The sequence below is a fragment of the Poecile atricapillus genome, chromosome 4, assembly GCF_030490865.1.
Source record: "Poecile atricapillus isolate bPoeAtr1 chromosome 4, bPoeAtr1.hap1, whole genome shotgun sequence".
Lineage (NCBI taxonomy): Eukaryota > Metazoa > Chordata > Aves > Passeriformes > Paridae > Poecile > Poecile atricapillus.
Window position 1 is genome coordinate 4,014,752 of NC_081252.1, and position 24,413 is coordinate 4,039,164.

At 51.6% G+C, this 24,413-nt stretch overlaps 2 protein-coding genes across 5 annotated transcripts in view; one reads left to right on the top strand and one right to left on the bottom strand.

Moving 5' to 3' along the window:
* The window catches only part of WRN (WRN RecQ like helicase), a 28,770-nt gene extending 27,716 nt beyond the window's left edge, over positions 1 to 1,054 (bottom strand). Inside the window, exons 1-3 of the mRNA XM_058837974.1 lie at positions 845 to 1,054; positions 598 to 719; positions 118 to 226 (exon numbers count right to left, since the gene is read on the bottom strand). Coding sequence (XP_058693957.1) covers positions 118 to 207 — 90 coding nt within the window. The 5' untranslated portion in view covers positions 208 to 226; positions 598 to 719; positions 845 to 1,054. The remainder of the gene's footprint in view (positions 1 to 117; positions 227 to 597; positions 720 to 844) is intronic.
* A 352-nt stretch (positions 1,055 to 1,406) lies between these two features.
* PURG (purine rich element binding protein G) lies at positions 1,407 to 23,991 on the top strand. Of its 4 annotated transcripts, none has more exons than XM_058838223.1 (3): positions 1,407 to 1,446; positions 2,521 to 3,364; positions 23,330 to 23,991. In XM_058838223.1, the coding sequence occupies exons 2-3, from the start codon at positions 2,534 to 2,536 to the stop codon at positions 23,543 to 23,545; spliced, it is 1,047 nt and encodes a 348-aa protein (XP_058694206.1). In that variant the 5' UTR covers positions 1,407 to 1,446; positions 2,521 to 2,533; the 3' UTR covers positions 23,546 to 23,991. The 4 variants fall into 4 exon arrangements, with proteins under 4 accessions (XP_058694206.1, XP_058694209.1, XP_058694208.1 ...); XM_058838226.1 differs by having other exon boundaries at positions 13,990 to 23,530; XM_058838225.1 differs by lacking the exon at positions 23,330 to 23,991 and adding an exon at positions 3,734 to 7,805.
* The last annotated feature ends 422 nt before the right edge of the window (positions 23,992 to 24,413 follow it).

Here is a 24,413-nt window from a genome sequence, read left to right on the forward strand (position 1 = left end):
GGGTGAGCAGCAGGAACACCACAATTCCCTTCTGAGAGGCAGAAGCCTAACTAAAAGCACATTCTCCAGAGCTGGATTATTCTGCAGCCTGCACAGCGCCCCAGAGCCATGACCTACCTTTTTGTGGCCCAGAGAAGTTTCCTCCTGGCTCTCTGTAAGCATCCACTGGGGATACTTATCCCGCAGGCCAGCAGCTACCACATCCATTTTTGACACATTTCTGTTGCTTCCGCGTTAATAAAAAAAAAAAAGGAACAAGAAATTAGAGCAGTCAGCAGCTCACGTGGAGAAGAGCCATGGCTACCATCAGGCCTGAACAGCGTAATGGAAAGTTTTTCATTTTTTAATTTATTTCCAAGGCTAAGCAGACTTCTCTGCTCCCTCCATTTCAACTCCAGAAAGGATTTTAACACTAAAACAGACACATGGTAACAGCTCTCTTTCACAGCCTGGACTGGGATTGCCAGGAACAGCAGAGAGCAGAGCAGAAGCTGGAAGTAAAGGACACCCACAGCCCCCAAAAGCAGCTGGAAGTTCCAGAGCACCTTTAGTGCCTGCACACGATCCCGCACCACCTCCCACCACAGCATCACCCACCTGCCCAGCGTTAAGCCAACATCCGGAGCTCGGGATCGCTCAGCATCCAGCTCGGGAGTCCTCGGGAAAACCGGCAGGGGACATGGAGCCGCAGCCAAGCCCTCACACAATAGGTAACTTGCCTAACAGGAAAGAGCAGCCTCAGCGCTGGGCAGGCTGCCGGGACACCCTCGGGGCGGCCACTTCCCAGCACCTCCTGTCCTCCCCACCGTTCCCAGCACCGCCGCCAGAGCCCGCACCGCTTCACCTCTTGTCCCCCAGTGTCCCCGGCACAGCAGGCCTCGGCGCCTTCCCTCCGCAGCCCGCAGAGCCGCGGTGCCGGCGGAGCCCCGCGGGCAGCAGCCCCGAGCGCTGCTCGGCGAGCTCTGAGCGGGCTCGTTCCGCCGCCGCCGCCGCCGCCGCCGCCGCGACCTCTCCGCGCCCGGAACCGGGGACCGCCCGGCCTCCCTCACGGATCCCGCGCTGCGCGCACATTGCGCGTCACGCCGCGTCGCGCCGTGGATACGTCACCAATGAGCTGCCCCCATCCCCCCGCCGCCGCTCGGGTTACCCGAGGTGACGCTCACGCGCAGTGCTGCGGCGGCCGCGGGGCACTCTGGGTGTTGTAGTCCCGCGGCCCTGAGGGCCGCGCACCCCCCGGCGCCCCCCGCGCTGCCGCCGCCGCCGATCTCGGCCGGGCGGGGCCGGGGCGGGCCGGGGAGGGCCGGGGCGGGGCGGAGCGGGCGGCGGGGGAGCGCCAGCCCGTGGCTCTGCGCGGCGGGGGGGGGGGGCGGCGGGGCCGCCGGCTGCGGGCGGTGGCGGTGGCGGTGGCGGCGGCTGAAGGGCAGCGGCGGCGATGGGCGCTGCGGGGTGAGTGACCGGGCGTGGGGAGCGCGGCGCTGGGGGGCGCGGAGGGGCAGCGGGGGCAGTGATGGGGCGAGAGATTCTGGGCTGGGGGGCGCTCGGGGGGCCACAGCGGGGCACTGGGAGCGCTGGGGGGCGGCACTGGGAGCGCTGGGGGGCACTTTTGGGGCACTGGGGTCAGTACCAAGAGCACCGGGGGACAGTTCTGGGAACGCTGCGGGGGTCTGGGGAAGGATACTGCGGCACGGGGGGCTCCGGGGGGCAGTACTGGGAGCGCTGGGGGGCAGTTTTGGGGCACTGGGGGGCGAGGGGTGAAGTTGTGGGAGCACCGGGGCAGCTGGTGTGGTGATGGGAGGCACGGGGGGGGGGCAATCCTGGGGCACTTGGGGGCCAGGGGGGCAACACTGGGGCAGTGGGGAGGGCAGGAGAGCAGCACTGGGGGCAGTACTGGGGGCACTGGAGGGGAGTGAGGGCAGCGAGGGGCAGTCCTGGGACAGTGAGGGGCCAGGGAGGCAGTGGGGCAGTCCTGGGGGGAGGAAGGAGCTGAAGCCTTGGGGGGCACTGGGGCAGGAGATGCAGCCGTGGGGGGGCTCCGTGGGTAGCGGGGGGCAGGAGGGCAGTGCTGGGGGAGCCCCAGTGCTCCCCCCCGTGCCCTGGGACAGGATCAGAGCGGGTGATGGAGGGGGGGAGCACAGCGATACGGGGACAAACCCTGCAGAGGGGAGCTGCAGCCCTGGGAGAGGGGCGAGTGCCCCCCGAAACAGGGCACCATAGCCCACCCCCGTGGGGCAGCTGGAGGGTCTGCGGTACCGCAGGGGCAGGACAGAGGGGCTGCCGGGCAGGGAGTACTGCCGGGGAGTGCCGCTGGAATCAGGGCTCCCTTGTCCGACAGCCGGAGCACGGCAGGGAAAGAAGAGCGCCCGGGATCCTCGGGCTGCGATGCTGCGTGCCAGTGGCAGCGGAGAGGGATGCAGGAGCCTTTGTAGGGAGGGCAGCGCCGAGCGGAGCCGCTGCCGAGGAGCTGAGCAGGCCCCTGGTGCTGATGTTGTCATCTGTGTGTCTGTTGTGTATTATTTCCAGCTGATTGGTAAAGATGGAAAGAGGAAGAGGAGGAGGAGGAGGAAGGAACCTGGGAGGCTCTGGCCTGCATAGGAACATTTATTCCCAGTCTCAACAGCAGTACCACTACCCGGCCTCCTCCCAGGGGAGCTGCATGGAGATCCAGGAGCTGGCCTCCAAGAGGGTGGACATCCAGAAGAAGCGGTTTTATCTGGATGTGAAACAGAGCTCCCGCGGCCGCTTCCTGAAGATCGCCGAGGTCTGGATAGGAAGGGGCAGACAGGACAACATCAGGAAGAGCAAGCTGACCCTCTCCTTGTCCGTGGCTGCCGAGCTGAAGGACTGCCTGGGGGACTTCATCGAGCACTACGCCCACCTGGGCCTGAAGGGCGGCCACGGCCACCGGCACGAGCACAGCAATGACAAGGAGCAGCATCCCCGGAGGCGGCCGCAGCACCCGCCGCCTTCGCCCCCCGCGTCCGTGGGCTCCGAAGAGCCGCCTCACAGCGTCCTCAAAACGGAGTACATCGAGAGGGACAACAGGAAGTACTACCTGGACCTGAAGGAGAACCAGCGCGGGCGCTTCTTGCGGATTAGGCAGACCATGAGCAGGGGACCTGGCATGATGGGTTACTTTGGCCACAGCTTGGGACAGGAGCAGACGATTGTCCTCCCGGCGCAAGGGATGATCGAGTTCAGGGATGCTTTGGTCCAGCTGATTGAAGAATACGGCGAAGGGGACATAGAGGATCGCCGGGGGGTAGGCGACGAGCCCCCGGAGCTCCCCGAGGGCACCTCCTTCCGAGTGGACAACAAGCGCTTCTACTTCGACGTGGGATCCAACAGGTACGGCATCTTCCTGAAGGTAAGTGAGGTGAGGCCGCCCTACCGTAACACCATCACAGTTCCGTACAAAGCGTGGACACGGTTCGGGGAAAATTTTATCAAGTACGAAGAAGAGATGAGGAGAATTTACAACAGCCATAAAGAGAAGAGAATGGATGCCAGAGGGGACAGTGGTGAAGAGCAAGAGGGTCTGGAATAGAGTGCATTGGACAATTAACCAAACAAAGCAAGCAGAAATTGGTGAGAGGGACTGACCTATAGTAATTCCAAGTTGCCCCAGTTTTTTGTAAAGTCCTTTTCTGGTAGTTCTTGCTAACTCCAGTACATGATGTTATAGGAGTCTGGTTGTCACGTTAAGCTATGCCCGAAACATCTCCGTATGTCTTAGGAAAGGACCAACCTCCCGAGTCCGTATGAGTCAGCTGCTTCGAGTGTTGGAGACTGTGGAAGTACGAGTATCAGCACAAACAAAATCCGGCACCCTGACCTTTAAATAGTCTAGAAAAGGCTTGTGTTGCACTTAAACACGATACAAAAGTACCCCCACCCTGAACCTTATGATGAAATGTATCAGTTTCTGCTTATCACCAGTTTTTCAGGACTGGCTTCTGCCCGTGCTCGGTCCAAAGGCCGAGCAGCGTTGCCGTAGAGCGTTTATGGCAAAAATCAGCTCCACGCAAATCTCTGGTCTGTGTGTGAGGAGGGAGAGAGGTTTTAAAGTTGGCATCTCCTGGTTATTGAGTTGGAAACAATAGTCTGTTTATGGGTAAAATCTCCATAACCAGTCCGACCTCGGTCACGTGCCGGTGAAGGGCAGAAGATCTGTCATTCATTCCGTAGTTTTGTGCTGACCAGATAACCTGAGTATCCCAGGACAGCGGAGTGCTCCGCCTTCTGAATTAATGGCAGTGAATAATAACCCACTCCTCACCTCTGTGTTCTGCCTGTTAGAGGCTGGTGATCTTTTATTTTTATTTTTTTTTTTTATTTTTAATGTATTTTGTCAAAATTTCAGAAGGTATTTTTGTATTGGGCGTTCCGGCAGGCGACTGTGGAGCGGGTGTTGGGAGGTGGAAGGAATGCCGCGACCGAGGCTCCCAGATGATGGGCTTCTCTCCCAGATTAATGCGGTTCGGGATGTTACCTGGGCAAGGAAAGCATTTGGGTGTTTTCCTCCTCCTGCCATGAGGAAGACCTTTGGGGTGTTGGGTGCACCGCTGGATTCGTGTGGAAGGGCATCTCCTCCACGCTCACCCGTGGTGCGTTTCGGAAGCTCTGGTGGGTTTTCTGTTGTGTTGATTGTGGGTGGTGTTGGGGAGACAACATCCGTGCCCTGCCATCACCGCCTTCCCCCCCTGCTCCAAGCTGGAGCTGTCCTTGAGCGGCTCCAGTCCCCATCTCACCTGCCCCAAGGTTTCCATGTCATCCTGGAGTCTTTGTGATGTAAATTTTAAATCTCATGATATTAACTCTCTGCCTGGAGGGCAAATGTGTGCAATTACCTGGTTGGGAGGTTGATGAAAGATTCTGTGTTTCTTAAAACATGAATATTTATAACATAAGGGGCTTGTCCAGCCTTTGGGCGACCAGCTCCTTCCCCCTGAACCAGCGGGAGTTTGATTGAGCTCCAGGTACTTCTAGTAGCGTGTTGCTCACCTTTAAGATTGTTTTAAGCAGGCATTACCATGTCTGATCAGATATTTGTAATCACTCGAATTGTTTCATTGCAGAGTGGCCTAGTGTGCATGTGGACCAGCTCTTTTTCCATGCAACCATGACCTGTTTTATGTTTCAATCTTTTGAGAAACATCTTTATCTCCAACCAGACCGTTCACCACTCTGAGTCTGGAGCCACCTGCACACGGCATGGCCACGCTCAATCCGAATGCTGTTGCCTGTTAATGTCATAATGAGAAAGGTTGGGGAGACAGGGTTGGGAACCAAGAGGATAATCTGGATTTTAGTTTGGGTACTAAAACTAGTCAATCTGTTTTAAGTTTAAAAAAAAGGAAAAAAAAAATAAAAAAAAAATATAACAGCTTGCACCAAAGTCACCAAAGAACCTTTAGGAAAATGTTACAGTTGTGACAAGAAGTAAGAAAGTTAATTTCACTGTTTTAGGTGATTCCCCCTTTAAGACCACATATAGCAGTTACAGCAACCAAGCCTTTGGCTTAGTGTCAAAAACTCCCATCCCTTTCTCCATAGGTTGCTCTTTCAGGTCCCTTTTCAAACCTGGAAGAGAAGTTTTCGCTCCATCACTCGAACAGCCAGTGGACCGCGATGAATCAGCGGGAGTTGTGCGGGGTACTGGTTCATCGTTGCTCTTACGGCTTCGGTCCCAAATGGTTTTAACAGGTCAATTAAAAAAACCCCATAAAACCCCAGTTAAAAGTTAAAAGTACTTTTTACATCCTGTTAGGTGTGAAACCAGAATTTAGTGAATGAGTCGTTGATGCGTATGTTAGCGTATCGCTGACTGCTGCTGCCCGTCACAGTGCCTGAGGTAAAGAATTCACTTCTAGTCCAACAAACCGGAGCTATGAATGTACGAACTTTTTACGCTCTCCTTCCCCTTTCTGTGTGGCGTTCCTCCCCTGTGAGCTCGGCATCTCCCATCCCTGCCCGCCTTTGCCTCGAGGGATTGTAGAAGCTCCTCGGTTGGAATTAGCCCGAGTGGCCACGTATGTTGTAAGTGCTCATGCCTTCCCTGTGTTCCCGTAGTGTTGGTGAGGAAATCGGTCGTGATTGGAAAGGGATGTTTTCTTCACCGTTTTCAAGGGAAAAAAAGGATGCAAAATTGCTTTCCTCATTGCTGCCCATTTTTTCAAAAACCCCTTTATCTTTCGTTAATGAATTGGCCTTCCAATGCCGTTAGTTTGTCGTAAATATCACCCAGGAATCCAACAACTGCTGGCTACCGGGCCGGCCTGGGTTCTGGCACGCTGTTATCCCGTAGGATCCGCTAATGCATGTACTCCCCTGGCACAGGATGCACCTTAGTATCCGAACCCGGATCGGGATCTTCACGTTCGTTGCCGATCGCTCGTGGGTAGACCAGCGGCCGTGGGTTTCCATCGCGGTGGAAAGCGGCGGCGTTGGCGGATGTTGGGTGGGATGGATAACGGCTTTCCGCGCGGTGGGAAGCAGATGTCGGGTTGGAGGGTGGTAGGGATGCACTCGGAGTGTAGCAATGCAAGACTTGAACGGCGAGATTCGGAAACGGGTTCCTTTGTATTTTCCGCAGCGCGTCTTCAGCTTCCCAGAGCAGTGACCACGCGGGCTTCTGGTGCCCAGAAGGGCCCAGCGAGATGCTCGGGAACACTGAATCCCTGATGTGTTTTAAATGTTCGTTCCTGACGCCCTGAAACTGCCATGTCCCTTAAACTTGAGAAAACACAAGCTTATTTGCACTAGAAAGAACGGCCAAAAACAATCCTTAGGAGGACAGGGTGAAGAGCACCGGTCTGAACCTCTTTTTCTCATAAGAGAATTTCCTATTCAAGCCCTCACCTCTGTTTCAAAATTGTATGGTCCCGGCAGAAAGTCTGTCCGTTGAATTATTAAATCCTAATGCACTTTATATTGTGTAAATAATACTAGGAGCACATTTCTGCTCCCGCTCCGGTAAGGGGATGCTTTGGTAACGTAGTCTAATGCTGAGAGAAGCCGTCTCCTGCATGCACGTGTCTGTTAGAGACCTGTTGATCCTGCTTGGTCCAGCTCCGCTCGTATGTTAGAAGAGGACGGGCGCTGTGTCGAGGGTCCTCTCAAACCACCAAGGGTGGGACGATGATTTGGTGTTTTAAATTGCAGTCTGCAGAGCTGCTGAGCGTCCTCGCCTCCGCCGTCGCAGCGGCTCCTCGCCCCTTCTGCAACCGCGGGCCCCCCGTGTTGCTGTTGAGGCTTAAAACCGAGCTTTAGCTTGACAAAGCCGAGTCCAGCAGCTGCCTCGTACCTGGCTTTCCCTGCTGCTGGCGCAAAAGGAGGGGTGGTCCCTGAAAAGCTTATCCCGCATGGAAGGGGCTGCGGGGGCTTCCCCTGCCTTGCGGCCGGGGGGATGTTGTGTTGGGTCCGGCCCGTGGAGCCGGCTTTCCCGGCAAAGTGCAGAGCTATGGAAGGGTTGGGGAAGCGTTTTGCACTGGTGTGGAGAGGGTGACCCGCCGGGCGCTGCGGGGGGAACGGCCAGAGCCTCCCTCGTGGGCTCCTCGCGTGCAGCCTGGATGGACGATGGACTTTACCCAGCGAGAAGCTGCAGCGGTTATTGGTATCTACTCGTTGTCGTAAGTGTTTCTTATCTGTATCCGATATATACCGATTCATATCCACGTATAGGCATTAATATATTTATGTGAGTATATTGTAGCCTGTAGTAGCTCGTAGCGAAATAATCTTATTTATCTGAAGGGCAGTCTGAGGAGGGGACGTCTGCTCCCACCACCGGTCTGGATTAACAAGTTATTCCACCCAGAGCTGGGTGCGAGCCCTTGGCCGCGGCCCTCGTAAGAATTCCGTAGGTTCTCGGCAAGGCTGCGAGGGAAAGCGTAGTTAAAAGAAGGCAAAGCTCTTCCTTGGAGGCGTCGTTGAGGCGAGGTGAGAGCTGTAAAGAGGCAGCTGTGGCCACGTCGTGTCTCCATGCCATTTTACAACCCCTGGCTCTGCAATTCTGTACTGCCATGTTCATAAAATCCCGAGCAGAAGTGTTAAAATCTCATCCTTTATACAAAAAAGAACCCCCAAGCGATTACCAAAATCAATGTCAGCGTTTTTTGGGTTTTTTTCCAGCTACAGATGTCCTAGTCTGATAATTGCATCATTTTTTTTTCCCCTATGGCCTATTGAAGTGACCTAAACTCCCAGGGAAGGGAGCTGGTGGTGGTTAGGAAGCCTTCTGCTCGCGTGACTTGCAGCCCTGATTTCCAATTCTAGTAATTTTTATAGTAGAAAGGAGTTTATTACTGTGTATTTTTATTGGGCGGATTTTGCACCGGGTCAAAAATTACGTCGTAAGCGTTTTCAGTTCCATGGCATTCCCACTTTTGCTGTACATGCACTAGATATATGTGATTTGTGGAAGAATTCCTGAAGAGAATTAGACCTTGAGTTTCATTTTCTATGCTGCTTACTCCGAAATTAAGTTGCCCTTTATTTTTAATGACTTAAGGTGTTGTGATGTCTAAAATTCACCTTTGCCCTCCTACCCCTCCGTTCCTTTCAAGTGAAGGTTGTGTTTGAAACGAAGAGTTCATTCAGGAAGGAGCGGAATTAAAGGCTACACCTACATAAGCTGTACCCAAGCGAGGCTGCCGCATCACAGCCTTTGCCAAAATGGATTGTTTTTGCAAAATTATCTGGTCTTGCCTAAAAATGGCCTAATCCTGTCATAGCCACAGGAAAAAAGCCCCAGCTAGGGGACAAGGTGCTTCTGGATTTGGGGGATTTGGAAGAAGCTAAAGCCAGGTCTTTTGCTGTTCTGTTTCTCCAAAACCTGCAGAAGCTTTCATGGGCTGACATCAATTTTTCTTCCTAATATTTTGTCAGCCTGTGTTCAGTTCCCCACCTGCACCTCAATAAAGGCAACAGTATTCTAAAGCATCAAGGTGAAGTAAAATATCAAGAACTCCTGATAGATGACATGGATTAAAAATTGGTTTTCCAGAAATGTCAAAGCATAAATTGAGGTTTTATAAGCCGGATGTCGTTTTGGCATTTCTGTGATGGATGTAATTAGATCGCTCCTTCCCCATGCGGAGGGAGGCATCACGCGGAACCCGAACCTGCAGCCTCGGGGCTCTCTCGTGTGCACCAACTTCTGGAAAGGTGCAGGTGCCTGCTGGCTTCTCGTGCGTGGTGGAAGTGGCTGCCTTCCTACTGGCCTAGCCTCGAGGGGCCTGGCTGCCCCCCCTATAAAACCATCATTAACGGCTTGCTAATTCATCTTCTTAATTGCTAGGCTGCACAGAAACGCTTGGAGTGGCACATGGAAATTGCTAGCTCTGCACAGAGTCGAAACTTAAAAAGGCCTGTTCTGTCTTTCAGGGGTTTTAGACCCATCCAACACACCAGTATTAAACGGGCAGGGACAGCAGCTCCTGCCTCGGAGGCGTTGGTTGGACACACAGACAGTCGGACGGATTTCTTGACCGCAGTGGGGGAAATCCATCCTGCAGGCGGGAGTTTGCATCTGTTCTTCGTCGTGATCATTTGCCACGCAGAGATTAATTGGAGGCAAAGATGGCCCTCGGTGGCGGCTGCTGGCAGCCGGAGAAAGCCGAGGCTTTGTGCCCGGCCCCGCTCGGCACCGCGCTGGCACAACATCTGTGAATTCGTGTGTGGGCACAAATGAACGCAGAGGCGAGGGAGAGAGGAATATTAGAGATCTATATGCACGGACATATCGCAAATACTCGTTTTCCCCCCGTTTCCAATAGGTCTTTCCCTTGGAGATATTAAAACGCTATCCAATGTCTACTCTTTCCCGTATCGGAGACGTTTGGTGTGCAATAGGAGCGAGATGGGTTTCACAAGCAATATCAACATACTCTACTACTAACCTTAAATCTTTACACTGCAAAGCGCGTGCAACAGAATCTGCATTTCAAAACGGCAGAGAGTATGTGGGATAAAAGACACGGGTTAACCCCAGGCTCTTACGAGTATTCCCATCTGGTCCTTGTTGGGAGCACATGTTGTTGGCACAATGCAGAGGGAGAGGGGGAGTAAGAGCAGAGATAAGTGCTTCCCACCGAGGCAGAGGAACGAAAATGCAGGAGGGGGCGGAGGGAAGTGAGGACAGGATCCGTGCTCCAGGGAATCACAGAGCATGATGATGGTTTAATCCATAGTAGCAGGAATGGGCGGCACTTTTGGCACCGGAGTCCCACAGAGCTGGGGTGGGAGACACAGAGCCCGGATCCTAATGCTTTACTCAGGGACCAGGGTGGTTCTCTTGGGCTGGTTCTCCTTCCTCTTTGGGATCAGTAACACGCTCTGCAAGTGTCTAACCTTGCCAACAAACGCACCGGGGCCAAGCCTGTCCGATGCGTGGAGTTACCGCTTCCACAGCTCGCCCTTTGAGGCTCACGTGGCTTGGCTCTTGGGAGGCCCGTCCAGGAATGCCTGCAGCAGCTTAGGGGAGCACACAAGTGTTGGTGGCCTGTAAGGTTTGCTGATGCCATCCCAATTCATGGATGCTTGCGTGTGTTTTTCACCAGAGCCTTGCTCTGCACGCTACATCGGCTGCCTCCCGCTCCAGGAACGAGCGATGGAGTGCTTTGTGTATCCATGGGGCAGCTGCTCTTTTCCATCGCTCAGGAAAGGGCTTGGTAAAGGCTGGAGGGGATCAGAGGGGGAAAGAAAGTGGCTTTCAAGAAGCAATCTCGTGCCTGCCTTGGCAAAGAGGTTTGTGTGGTTTCTAACAAGATCCTGCGGATGATCTCCACTTGTACCGCCTTCGCTTTCCTGGGCCTGCCACTCTGAGGTCTGAGGTGCAGCAGGGGTCGGTGTCAACAGCTGTGGAAAGCTGTGCTTTGAACCAGTGAAGTGCTGGAGTAATTGCCTGGGAAAGCTGTCAGTGTGTGGAGCAGGGCCTCCTGATAATGGAGATGGGATCGCTTCGGCTTTATCCTGCCTGTGCCTGTGTTCTCCACCACTAGAAGGGGGTGGACGACACCTCCCTACCTCAAAGGCGTGCGAGAGTTCCTGTGATGATCTGATGCTGATCGATGCCGATGATATCCGAAAGCGAGACAGGGAGAAATTTGGGATGAAATGTAGTGTTTGGAAGGTGTCTGACTATAAACTTGAATTTGCAAGTGCAAGGATGCCTCTAAAGGTGCATTTCAGGGCTGGGTACAGAGCAAAAAGCATCCATATTTTTCCCAAGTTGAACAACCTGGAAGAAATCTGCTCTTTCAAATCTCTCATGCTGGATATTCCCAGTTTCCCTCCCTAAGCCATGTCACCCTACTTCCTCTCAGATTCTTTTCCTGCTGTCCAGTCCACGTGTCCCTTGCTTCCATCTAATTCTATTGCTTTTTGCCTTACAGGCTGTGCTCTCCAGAGGAGTTATATAAACAATTTGGTTTCTTCCCTGCTGTGGCTCTTACACATAATTAAAGGCTGTTGTCAGGTCTCTTCTGCATCCTTTCCAAAGGAGATACAAAACCTTCCACCAAGGGTAATTTTTAGCCCTGCTCGTGTTCTCGTTGCTTTCTGATTGGTTTGTTCAAACACAAATGTAAGGAAAGCACTGAGTGACAATACAAGCTCCCTGTGCCAGCATGTTTGGAAATACAGGTTTTCCCTTATGTTCCTCAATCTCCCGGGATTGTGTGTTGTCATCATATGAAGTCACAGAAATATTGGCATGAACTTCCCCTCAGTAAGATTTTTAGAGAGTTTTGTGTGGGTCCAGCCAGAGAGGAGCCCCTCCTGTCCCACGCTGTCACCACTCGACATGAATACATGATGTAGATTGATCCCAGCACCATCCAGAAGGGCGTTTAGGCATATGACCAACGTGTGTCGGGCAGCTATTTCTTCCCTCCTCTTCCTAGGGAAAAGGCTGGATGTGCCAATGCAGCCCTGGTATTTTTAACATAAATGAATTATCCCTGCTGTTCCGTGTTAAGGGGTGAGCTGGAGCACGTCATGTGCTGGCAGCACGAGAGCAAACCTCAGGGCTCGCAGGGAGCCGTGCCTGGCGTTGGCGTCGCTCCCACCGCTTCCCTTGGCAACTGGTGTTGAGCAGGAGCCCGTTTGTCTCTGGAAGTTCCCCCTGGACCTGTTGCTGTTTGGCAAATTGTCATTTTTGCTTTGGGCCTGGAGGAGGCTGCTGTGCTGCTGCCTGGCTGGGAAGTACCTGATGTAAAAGGAGAGTCTCTCTCTCTCCCGGGAAGCTGGCAGGGGGAATTTAAACCTGGAGACCTTAGGCTTTGGGAGAGAGGTGACGGAGCAGTGCTCTGGAGGAGATGCAGCTCAGCGTGCAGTCAACAGCTGTGTTTTCTCTTTGGGTTGTCTTCACGACAGCTGCTTGTTCTTTCCTTCTAGATGTTTGAACACTCCTGAGATCTCCATAGGGCTGCCTAGAACAGGAATTTGTGAGGGAACTGAGCTGCCTCCAAGGACAGTCTCTCTCCTGAGACTCCAATGAACATGGCAAAGTGTTTGAAAAGCGGAGCATCGTGCTGGTGGCACTTTTTAAAAAGAGTTTTTCCCAGGGAGATGTCACAACAGGGGTGAGCAGAGGTTACTGACAGCCAAGAACAGAGGGCAAGGGTTTGATCTGGTTCTTGGCAGTAGGATTTATCCTAGATTCGACAGCTCAGTTAGTGTGCATATCCCTGTAGCAAGTGATGAAGTTTTTCAATTTAAGCATTTTTAATAATCTCTCCCATCCCGGTAAAATTAGGGGAAGAGATTTTTGGCTGAAATGTTCACCTGTAAGCTGAGAACAGGCGCCATGTTTCACAAGGTGAACCAAACTTCCGTGCCTCTTACCTCAGAGCATATCCCATAAGCTGGCATTTTATTTCTTGCTCCGTCTGGTTGCAAAACCTCAAGGTCACTAAAGCAGCACAGGCAGAAAGCCCTGTAGGGGTTTATACGGCTGAGTGCGTAGGGACATTCTCCTCTCGCTTTGCATAGGGACATTCTCCTCTCGCTTTGCCGGCAGGGCCGGATCCTGCTTGTGTTGTTCCTTTTCCCTGTTGGATCACCAACAGTTCATGTCTCGTGCATGACCTGGCTTGAGGGCCCTAAACCTCTTTTTTTCTTAGAAGTTCAGCATCTTTTTCCTAAGCTTTTCGTTATGAATCCCTCTGGAAATGTTGTGCAAAGCCCGAATGTGCCTTGGTTCCCTCCCTCACCGTGCGTTTGCTAACTGCTGCAGACGATGTAGGACAAAAAGATGTGGAGCTGGTTATATTTTCCCCAGACAGTCGTTTTGCTCCGTGTCTGTTTTGGTGTGTCTTGGCCTTAACCATTCCAGGGATCCTGTTCCGCAGCTCCCGCGTGCTTCTGCAGCGCTTGCATGGGCGGTGGGGCTCTGGCAGGTGTTACCTCTAGGCTGGGGCAGATGCTTGGGGTGAAGCTGCAGCAAAGCAGGAGTTTTTTAACCCTGGAGTCAGCCATTCCCTCAGGGATGGCTCCCACGTGGAGTAGGGTTGCATGGACCAGTTCCCTGGGGCAGATTTGATCCTGTGCTGGTGGCAGACTCCACCGCTTCCTCCGAGCAGCCGGCGCGCACCATCTCGCTTGTAGGCAATGTCTGACAGCTTCCCCAGGGATGAGCTTTGCTGCATCTGCTGCGAGTGCTGCTCTGAGCTCAGGCTCTTCCTTCCCACCACAGCTCAGTGGCATGCCTGGATCCTTTGTTATGTGTAACCTCAATTTGGTTTCTTTGAGCAGTGCCAGGATTTCATTCTCCCCAGGACATTTAAATGGGGTGCAGAGTAATTAGAGTCGCTTTTCTCTGCGTGTGTAATTGCAAATGCTTCCAAATCAGTTTAGGAATCGACCCAGGGGTTTGATGTGGGTGAGTAAATTCAGGCACGTGGGATGAGCGTGCCCACAGCAGAGCGGGCATGAAGATGTGGAGATAAGAGCTGTGCCTCTGCCAAGCTCCTGTCTACTCTCTTGCAGTCCTGTACTGACTCCGGTTGCTGCAGTGGGAGCCACCGGGACCAGAGACCACCAGAGCCTGCCCACGAGACCTGGGTCAAAGTGGCAGCAGACACCTGAGCTAGGCAAGGGACCGCCACCCACAGGTATTGTGTATCCCATTATAACTCAGAGGGAAGGTGTCCACAGCTTTATCCTGGATAAACCACAGGAGCCCAGCTCTTTCATCCTTCCTTGTCTGCCTCTTGGACTTTCACCTCTCGCCTGCTGCATCCACTCCGGATACAGGCACGTCTGTCCTGGGATCAGCGTGTGCCAGCACGCAGTGTGCACGTAATCCTGCTGCATCCCGGCCTCCTCTCCATAGCAGCATTTATTGCTGGTGTCAGCACAGTCATCCCTCAGCGCTGCCAGGGGTAACCCTTGGAGCTAGCCACTGATAAGTTCCTTCTAGCTGTCTTACTGAAAAAAAAAAGAAATAAAAAAGAGGAGGAGGGAGGTGCTGTAGTCGCCTGATGAACATTTTCATGGATGTTGCCAGCTTTTTACTGTGGGTTACCTTGGTGAAGGCATATTACAGAGACTTTTCTTTTAAAAAGAGCTTAAAACTGTCTGTTTGGCAGTGCTTTGTGTTTTGTGCTGCTCTGTGTGAAACCCCAAGAAAACCCCCAGTCCAGAGGTGGTGCCCACTTAACTCCTGCCTGCGGCATCAAGCTGCAGTTTAGCCTGTTCCTTTTGACACCTCTTCCCCGCTTTTAGGAGGCACCTTCTAAAGCTGGGATAACCTCCCTAAACCTCCTTCCTCAGGCTCTTCACAGAGGGAAGTTTGCCCTCTTCCACCCCACTGCAGCCCTCGAGCTGCTGCAATAGCCCTGTCTCCTTGTTCAAAACCACGCCGGCCTCTTCCTCTCAGCGAGGCTGAAGATGCTGTGCAGAACAAAACAAGCAAGAGGCCACAATATGGGGATTTTTCACTTGCCTCAGCCTAAAAACCAGCCTCCTCCAGGCTCTCAGTCTTCCAAGAGCTTCCCACCTTTCTAGCCAAGCGGTTTGTTTGCTAGAAGAAAAATTGGTAGCTTTGTGCTAGCAATAACTGAAGTCCCCTTTCACTAGCGCAGGCATTTTCTCCTTTGAATCCTCTTTGAATGCAGAAACTATTGTGAAATGAGAGCGGTAATATCGGGAAAGGGGAAAGCAGAGTGTTCCTCTGGATAGGGTTTGATACAATTTGAAGCTGCTTGTGGAAGATTGGCTGGAAGGTAAACTGATTTGGGCTAAAAAAGCTGGTGCTGGTAAAGTGTGTTAGTGACTCTTCAGCAGGTGGTCCAAAATAGCTTTTTTATGGTCTCTGACCTCTAGGAAAGATAACTGGATTTTTGATCTTAGATTGAAGGAACAATTTCTGCTGGAAGAGACTTGTGTTCTTTAGAAACCATCCCAGGCTGGCATTCACTGTCAAAAACATTTCATGGAAGCGGACAGAAAACAAGTGAAAAATCACACGTCTGAGTCAACCCCCGGCAAGCCTTGCAGGGCGCTGTCGCTGAGGTAGCCAACCATCCAGAATTCAGGATAGATCCCCGTTGCCATCCACCCTTCTGGTGGTCCCTGGCCACCAAAATTCCCCATGGACACCTGTGGAGGTGTGATTAGTCAGGAGCTCCTGGTTTGGCAGCATCCTGGGCTTGATCCATGGGCTGTAGAGGTGTCGTGGCCCCGAGGAAAAGCGTTCCACTCCAACATTCCCGCGTTGTGTCGGAGCTGCAGTGCCGTACCAGGTGGTGGCTGCTGAGGTGGGTATTGAGTTAGAGGGGTGCGTTTCCAGAGCAGTGCTTGGTCACCAGCTGTTGTCCAGGACGCCGTGGCTTTTTGGTACAGCAGTAAAAAAAACCAACAAACCTTTTCTCTTTGAATTTCAAGTCAGGGGTCTGTTTTCTGCCAAGCTACCCCCCACCGTTTCAAATGTATTTTATTCTCCTTTTCTTTCCACTGGTCCCGTTCCGCTCCGCTCAACAGCTGCCGCATTTAATCCCAGAAGCTGCAGTTGGTAGGGAGCAAAGTGATCTCCATATAACCTCTCTCTTACTCATAAGCGTGCATTATGAAGCTTAACCGATGGTAATAAAATGTTTTGCTTTCAACATGCTGTCCCTGTGGTCCAATGTTCCCGTCTTCAGGCTCCATCGTTACGGCGGGGCGATGGATCGGAGCTGTTCAGCTGCTCCCCAGGAACGTGCCTGGGAATGCTGGATGTAGGCCTCATGGATTCCCAGCCAGGAGAGATGGAGAAGGTGGAGCAGAGCCCTTTCCGTGGGTGGTGGCATCCCCGGGTGCGAGCAGCTCTTGGAGGAAGATCGTGTCTTGGCAGCCGAGGAAAGAGGCGCTGGGGGTCTTGCTTGGCCGAGACCCAAGTGCAGGTTTTCCCGTCTCCGTAAGATTGTCTGGCAATGCAATCTGGTGTGAGAGCCTCTTCGGGGACCGCGGCGCTACGTAGGGGGAGCGGGAACAGATTGCAGTCCTGCTGCTTGGTCGGGTTTTCTTCATCCCTTTCACAACCACTCTGCGGGTTCATGGCTTTATTTGGCTTCTTGTGTTTCCTGCCTGCTAAAAAAGGGCATTTTCGTGCCACCCTGCACGATGGATGTTTTCGTCCAGGCGGGAAAAAGGATGTTTCTCATCCACGTTTAAGTAACCGTACAAAATGTGGAAAGTCTGCTTTAGGAATTTCATTTTTGTTTACACGCCATTGATGCTTTTATTAAAAGCATCTTTTCACGTATAAATAATTTAGAGGTCATATGATTTTCCTGCTCTAAACCCAAAGCAGGGATTTCAAAGCAGGGATCTCCAAGCATCATTTCTGTGTCACGGTGGGTTGCATCAGCCCTAGAGCTGTATTTTTGTTGAACAGGACGGGGTTTTTCCATAGCTGAGGTTTACAGCGTTTGGTTTCAAAGAGGAATTTCCCAGACAGAGCCCCCCAGAAGGTATCAGAATACATGGCTTTGTCAGGCAACGATTGCAGCTTTTTTCTGGAGATTGCCATTTTGTAAATAAGCTTCTTCTCGAGCAGCACGGCTACAGCTACGAAAGATGGATGATTATTTCTTCCCAGAATGGGTCTTCCGCTGCAGGATCTGGTTTTTATTGCGATAATTAGCATAGAATTAAAAATGGCCCCGCATCTTCAGCTTGCACGGTAGTGCCTCTGGTACTGAGCAGTCTGGGATGGTGTTTTCCTTGGAAATAGGCTGTGTCTGGGAATCACTTGATTCACCACTGAAAACCAGTGCACAGATATCTGCAGCCTCCAATGCAGCAAAAGCCTCCACTTCCAAAGATAAATTATTGCCCCTAATAAACTTTCAAATCAGTTGTTTTTTGGAGACTGGAAAAGTTGCTGAGGATATTTAGGTGAAAATTTAATGCGGCGGCCGGAGCGGGGTTTTAAAAATGCCTTTAAATCCCGGAGCTCGGGTTAAAGGTGAGGTCACGGGCAAGCAGACAGCTTTTTCTCCTAAAAAACCTGTAATAGCTTTTCTTTTTAAAAATTTAACAGGATTGCCAGCCCAGGTGGAGGGACAACAGTTATTTAGGATTGTCACACATGGACGACAGTGTATCCGTAGGAGAAGCGAATGCGGCACGACGCGTAAACTTCCTTGTGAGAGCCGTGCAGGAAATTACTGTGCAATTGGACGCGGTGTCCTAGCATTAGATTTATTATCCACTTCCAAATCATCTGCCAAAAATCCTTTCAATCGGAAGGCAGGAAAGAACATGTTATAAAAAGACCTGGGAAAGGAATAGTTTTGGCACGGGCATTTTCAGGCTGGTAATTGTCCATGCCTGCAGTGTTTGGGTTTGGTCTCAGCACCGAGGTCAACGCTACTTAAACCAAACGTGATCCCCGTGCCAGGGTATGGCACACGGTGAGATGTGCCAGTCTTGCAGGATCAGGCTTGAATACAGCCCTGGAAGATTCTTCCTTGCCCTGAGTCTCTTGCTCAGCAATTGCTTTTAATCCTGCAAGATTAGGGGAAAGCTGTGCTGTGCAAGCTGGTACTCTTTTCCCCCTTGGGGGACTTGTTCCTTGCTGGGCGGCAGGGTCATGTCCGCATCCACGTGCGTGTGTGCATTCCTCAGACTGGATATATCTGTAGCTATCATTCCTGAAGTTTCTTGTCTGGATGGTGGACTGAGATGGTCGCATTTCCCCACCATGTACCTCATTGCCCTCCTCACAGCGGGGCACTGCCCATATCCCACTGCAGTTCTTTCCAGGCTCCTTTCTTTCCAGCTGGATGCCTGCAAAGGTGGATCTACATCCCTATCACCTGTATGCACGACCTCGCTTTTTGCATGTTAAATCCACGGCAGTAATGGAAATAAGTGACCTGAGTTTGTAGCTCTGTTTTTACTCCTGGGATATTAGTGCTGGAAAACCATCTCCCTAGTGCTTGGTCTCTGATGAGAAACATGTCTGCAGCTGTACCTGCAGCATCCCCAGCATATCCTGCCAGCTCCAGGAAGTCAATACTTTTGACTTGAAAAGATCTTTCTCCATAAAAAGGATCCACACCCACCTTGGGCACACCAGATGTTGCCTTGTAAAACACTTGGTGGCAATGCATGCAGGGCCTGGTGAGCCAGTTTGCTGTTCTGTGACCCTTTTTTGGGGTGCCTGCTGAAACACAGTGAGAACTGAAGGTTCTGCTTTCCCCTTTTCTCATTTGTCACTTTTCTTTTGGGAGAAAACACCCTATTATTGCCAGTGCTGAGCTGCCAAGGGAAGGGGGCAGGAGGGCACTGCTGGAACACGTCCCTGCTTACAAGAGGCACTTCCAGCCCAGGGTGAGGACTGGGACCAGCACAGTCCTTAGCAGGGAGATTTCCTGCACTCTCTTTCCAGTGGGATTTCCTGCACCCTGTTCCCAGCAAGCAGAGCCATTGCTTTTCTAGCACGAGTGTAAAGGTAGGGCTGGGTGATGGAGCAGTTGCTGGGAAGTGTGTGTTGACTGGGACAAACAGGTGACAGCCTGTCACCTGTTGGGATGAATCCTCCTTTCCCAGCCTCTTTCCAGGAGCGTGCTGATCCAAAGTCCTTCTCTGGAGCTTTTTTCTTCACGAAAATGAAGCGGGGCCGTCAGCAACGTCAGTGTTTACCAGACCACCTTCGTCGTCTCGTCCTTGCATTCGTTGTCCTTTGACTGGTAGAGTGGTTAAGAGAAACAAGCCAGCTTAATGCATGGTCAGAAAGCTACAATTAACAAACCACAAATAAGTAGGTAAATAGGCTAAGCTGTAAGATAGCGTGTAAGAGGAGGCAGTCTGCCTCTGTAAAGTGCATGATAAGCATCGGCCAAGCTTGTTGCAGACACTGGGCAAGGCTGCTTTCGCTAGACTTTGAGTATCCTAGTTGCAAAGGCTCGTCAGTGTTCCTAAAGGCTCTTGGTTTTGGAGTGGGGTCGTCTCTTGTTTTCTGTGCGCTGTGACCACTTGCTTCCCGAACGGGTTCGTAGTGATGGACTTAATGGAGCTGTTCTTTATAGTGACCTAAAAGGTGTCAGTCGTTTGCTCGTGTGTGTTCACAAGCTGAGCCGTGGCGTTGCGCGTCCCTCCGCAGTGGTGTGGTTTGAAGCACTTTTGGTGTGGCATGTGCAGTTGCAGTGCTGTCTGTTTTTAATTTCCCCCCCACCCTGGGATGCCCTCCCCGTGTTCCCCCGTGTTTCGGACACTGAACCAAACCGACGTTGGGACTAGCACTTTAAGTACTAGTAGTCACTTTGCTTCGGACTAAACTGAGCACTGCACTTTTGTACGTACTGTTAGCACTGAGTTTGGAACTCTCTTCTTTTCCCCATCTATTTCCCCTCCTTGGCGCAGTGTTAATGACCTAGGGACCATCAGAAGAAAATGTTGAGGTGTGTTGGACCACTGTCTGGTGCCTGATTTCCATTACATATCCATTAGCAATTTGATAGTAGGGAATTTACCTATCCAAGCTTATTTTACACGACAGAACCAACACCTAAATCACTGAAGTCCAGGCAGACGTGGTTGTTTATAAACTTGGAGGTCACCCGGAGCCCCGAGCGTGTGGCTTTTAAAAACACCAAAGACGGGGGAAGGAGAAGTCTCAGAAGGGATTGGGATGGTGCAAGAGCATCTCCTTGCCTCCTGCAACTGAGCGGAGCAGGAGTTGCGGGGCAGACGCTCCCGTGTGTGGTGTGACACCCCGGTGAGTCCAGGGGCCGAGCCCAGTTCAAACCAGTCTGAGATCCTGGTACCAGTAAAGGCTGCGCTCAAGCCGTTGCAATAAAAGCCGTCACTGTGCCTGCACTGGGAGTGCTGTTGGGATTGGTCATGGGCTCCAACTGCAAAAGGTATTTTTAAGTGGAAAAGGTTTAGAAGATGGAGCATAATAACCCTGGGGTTTGCTGTTGAATTTGGAAAGCGTTGTTGGGAGTTGATCAGCTCTCGTGTTCAGAGGCGGTTCAGATGTGCTATTCCTGTTAAATTCCTGTAGTATTCCCGTATGGAAGGCCAGGGATCAGAGCTCCCTTGCCAGCAAGAAAGCAGCAGGGTAGAGTTAGTAGGAAACATAGTCAGAAATCTCTAGGATTCGAAATGGGATGGTGATCCCTGGGATGCTGAATAATCTGGGTTTTGACGTCCCAAACCACCCACTCCTGACCAATTTGGTGGGGTTTTGCTTCTTTAAAAGCCCCTGTGGGTTTTCCATGGCAGCAAATAAATCATGGTGGGTGTGAGAGCTGCGTGTTCCCTTCACGCCGGGGTATCTGCACTTGGGACTGCTGCTCATCATCCTTGACGAGCCCACAGTCAATCCAAATCCTTCTCTGGCAATCCTCCGTGATGGGAGTTTCTCCCCGGTGACACTTGATGGATAAACCCTGCCAGCACAGCATGATCAGTGTGAATGCAGAGAAGGAAATTAGGTCTTCTCCTTCACTGCTGCTAGCAAGGGGCCGTCATGGAAATAACCTTCAGCAGCAAAAAGAAATGGGTGTGTTGGGTTTCCCTGTTGCAGGAGATGGAGGAGTTTTCCTGAACAACTCCAGTTTTAGTGGCTGGTTTTCCTTCAATAGACCTTCAGGGGCTTGGGTATTCAGTGGGTACCCAAGATGGTTAAAAACCCCAAATCTTGAGCAACCCCAAGTGTTATGCTCTTACATCCTCTATCACTGGATGCAAAACAGAAATAGAATCCACGCTTTGGGTTGGTTTCGGGTTTTTTTCTTCCCCCCCAACCCCCCCTGCCCCCTCCATCAAATTATCCCTGCAAATTTAGCTTTAAAGAAATAGCACCAGGCAATGCTGCTGCTCTGTCTGAGCCCCAAAATTACAGTGGCTGAGGGAACAGCCTCTTCAGAAAGTACCTCGGTGACTCAGAGCCCACATCCTGCTCACTGTCACCAGGATAAAGGCAAACCATTCAGAAAATTCCTGCGCCCCCCTCCCCTCCCCCAGCAAGCCCACAAGTCTCATTGAGTCCTTGGAAATGAACTTGGGAGAAAGGGGGAAGTGGAACAGGTATTTTTGTCTTGCTTTCCCCGTCAGGTGTAGTTTTTTGTCCCTTGGAGATGGCATCTCATCCTTTGGGAAGGTGGAATGAAGCGTTTTTTTCTCCTGCCTGTCACACTTGAGGCCTGAATGCAGATCCTAGCACAGCACCTTTTGCTCTGGAAGGGCCTTTTAGGTGGAAAAAAAAGGATTTTTAGTTGTTTGGGTTTTCAGATAGCTCATGGGAAGCGCATTGTAACAGCACACAGGTGGTGTTTTACCAACCTTTTCTGTTCCTCCAAGAGAGACTTTTTAATTTACTTCAGTAGTTTAGAGTTCGTTTCCTTGAAAGTCTTTTTGGACCCATGAAAATGCCCTTGAAATGAGTCAAGTTTATCAAAGCAAAATTGTGCACACACCCATGCACTGGCCTGCGTGTTCGTGCTTGTCTCCCTGGGTGTGTATACACATAGAGAAATATATTATTTCCCAAAACATTCCTTTTTTTAATTTTTTTTTTTTTTTTTTTTTTGGGGTTGGTTTGGTTTTTCTGGATTTGTTTTCCCCCACCCCCAGGATATTAACCAAAAGGTGTTTTAAAGTCATGGCATGAAAACTCCTAAATGTAAATCTGAGTACCTTGTGATGCTAATTAACAGGTTTTTTCCTGAAACTTTATGTGATGCTTAATATTTTCCTTAGGAAGTTTTGTTTAATGTTAGATCATTGTTCTGGAGGATGTTGGTCCTACTGGCATTAAACTAATGGAAATAAAATGCATGTGTTACAAGTGTAGAAACGGTGAAGAATTAAGTGTGAGCTTACTGTACGATACTGATTCTGTTTTCAAACAATCTGTTTTGCTGTTCAATAGTTGACATATGGAAATGCCAATGTACTGTAATTTAGCACTTTTCCAACGGACCCTGTTCTCACTACGCCCGAGGGAAGAAGCAGGTTTGGCTCGAGGCCGGCTGAACGCAGCCTCTGATCCCATTTCTGCGAGTTTTGGCACCAGAGCCGGCCAGGTGGATCTTAAACTGGAGGTTTTCGCATCGGTTCGCTGGCTGGCACAGGGCGGAGCGGGGTGGCTCTTCCATCCCTGTGGCCAAACCAGGACGATTGTGCAACTTGGTGTGGTGAAAGGTGTCCCTGCCCACGGCAGGGAGGGTGGAATTGGATGATCTTTGAGGTCCCTTCCGTTCTGGGGTTCTAGGATTCCCTGATTTGGACGCAGCCCTCGCTGTGGGTGGATGGACTGGTGGCACTGCGCTCCACCAGCGCATCCCCCCGGGAGCCAGGCTGGCACAGGGCTGTCCGAGCTGGGGTGGGAGAGCGGCCGAAATCCGAGGGCAGAAGGGACAGCCCACCAGCCACCCCTCTCCAGCCCAAACCCTCCTTTCCTAGTGCTAACAGGGTGCAAAGTGTTACTTGTCATGTACTGTACTGAAAGGGTTAATTGATCAGTGGCTGTATTGTACTGTATGAAAACTCATGAATTGCCTTGTATTGTTTCTAATGGACTGTTCCATGTCTCCCCACGGCCCATTCCCACCTTTCCCAAAGGACGCGTGTGCTCAGTTAGGTCCTCCAAACTCTCTGGTGCTAACTCCTCCGTATCCGATGGTGCTCCTGCGGACGCTAACTGACCACATGCCCGTCCCCGGCTTGAAGCTCACCACGTCTTTCTTGTCTGTTTGTATCGAGTCTCCCACACACACACCCCCCCACACACATGTGAGAAAAATTAAGGATAAACTTGAATTTGTTTCAAAGCCTCATTGACAATCTAATGTTTTCTATGTCTGCTTTTATTTTGGGATGGTTTTTCTAGAAAGCAGCCCGCCAGCACCTTCGCCCCGGGAGGGGATTTCGTCCTGTTCACTCCTCTGGCATCCGAGGTGAGCTCCTCCCTCGCTGGCTTTTCAGGTTCAGCCACTGGAGGTTGAGCCATCAGGAGCCAGTGAGGAAGAGGAGGTGCAGGTGCCTTCAAAGATGCCCAACCCTAAAAAGCATCTGGGATCCTCATGACTGCACGATCCAAACATAGGTGGGTGGGCACCGAGGGTCTCGGAGGGGATGAACCCCGCCTTGCTCTGCGGCAAAAATCGGCTTTTAAGGAGAATGGAGGTAGAAATTTAGAGTCCCAAAGGCGCCTCCATCTCCTCCCAGCATTGTTTATCTCTGCTGGCAGAGGAGCCACCTCCCGAGCCTGAGGTTTTCCAGGTGACACACACCTCGGATGGTCCGAACAGGGCCATCCCCTCCAAACCCCTCCCACCCCCACCCCCCAGTGCGAGCTGCTTTTTGGACAAAATGAAATCTGACTATATTTTATATCGATTTGAAAACAAAGTCTGATATTTAGCCCTGTTCTCAACTGAATTTGCATATTGTTGTTTGCCACGATATTTGTTCTGTCTTCAAATAAATTTGCTTACTTGTGTAGTCTTAACTGTCTGCTCGGATTCTTACCCTCAGATTTATCCCTGCTCCAAGGTGCCTGCACCACAGCTCTCCTCTGAGTGCTTCCCAGGGAGGCGAGAAGGAAATTTTTCCGGGAGGGGGAATCATTTCAGGCTGTAAATGTTTTACTCTCCGTTATCTCCCATTCATCTCCCCGGGGCTTTTCAATTTGGTGCCCTTTTTTCCCCCCAGTCTTCCATCATCGGCTCCTTCTATCTGAGTAAGCGCGTGACAGAGGAAAGGCTGCGCCTCAGCCTGCTTCATTTGTGAGATTGAATTGTCGCTAACACATTTTATTCAGGGTGAGGCATTTCCGACGGCGGTGTTTTGCATTTGGGAAGGGAAGGATTTATGGCTGCGAGCGGCCGAGAGCTCTGGGCATCGGCGTCGGCATCCAACGCCGGCTCCCCCTGCACATTGCATTAGCGAGACGTTGGCATCAGTCACCGGAG

Bases quoted from the DNA above. Each gene is read 5' to 3' on its own strand.
- PURG (XM_058838223.1), top strand. From the start codon at position 2,534: ATGGAAAGAGGAAGAGGAGGAGGAGGAGGAAGGAACCTGGGAGGCTCT. The intron at 3,365-23,329 runs GTAAGTGAGGTG...TGGTTTTTCTAG, and splicing joins GGTACGGCATCTTCCTGAAG to AAAGCAGCCCGCCAGCACCT.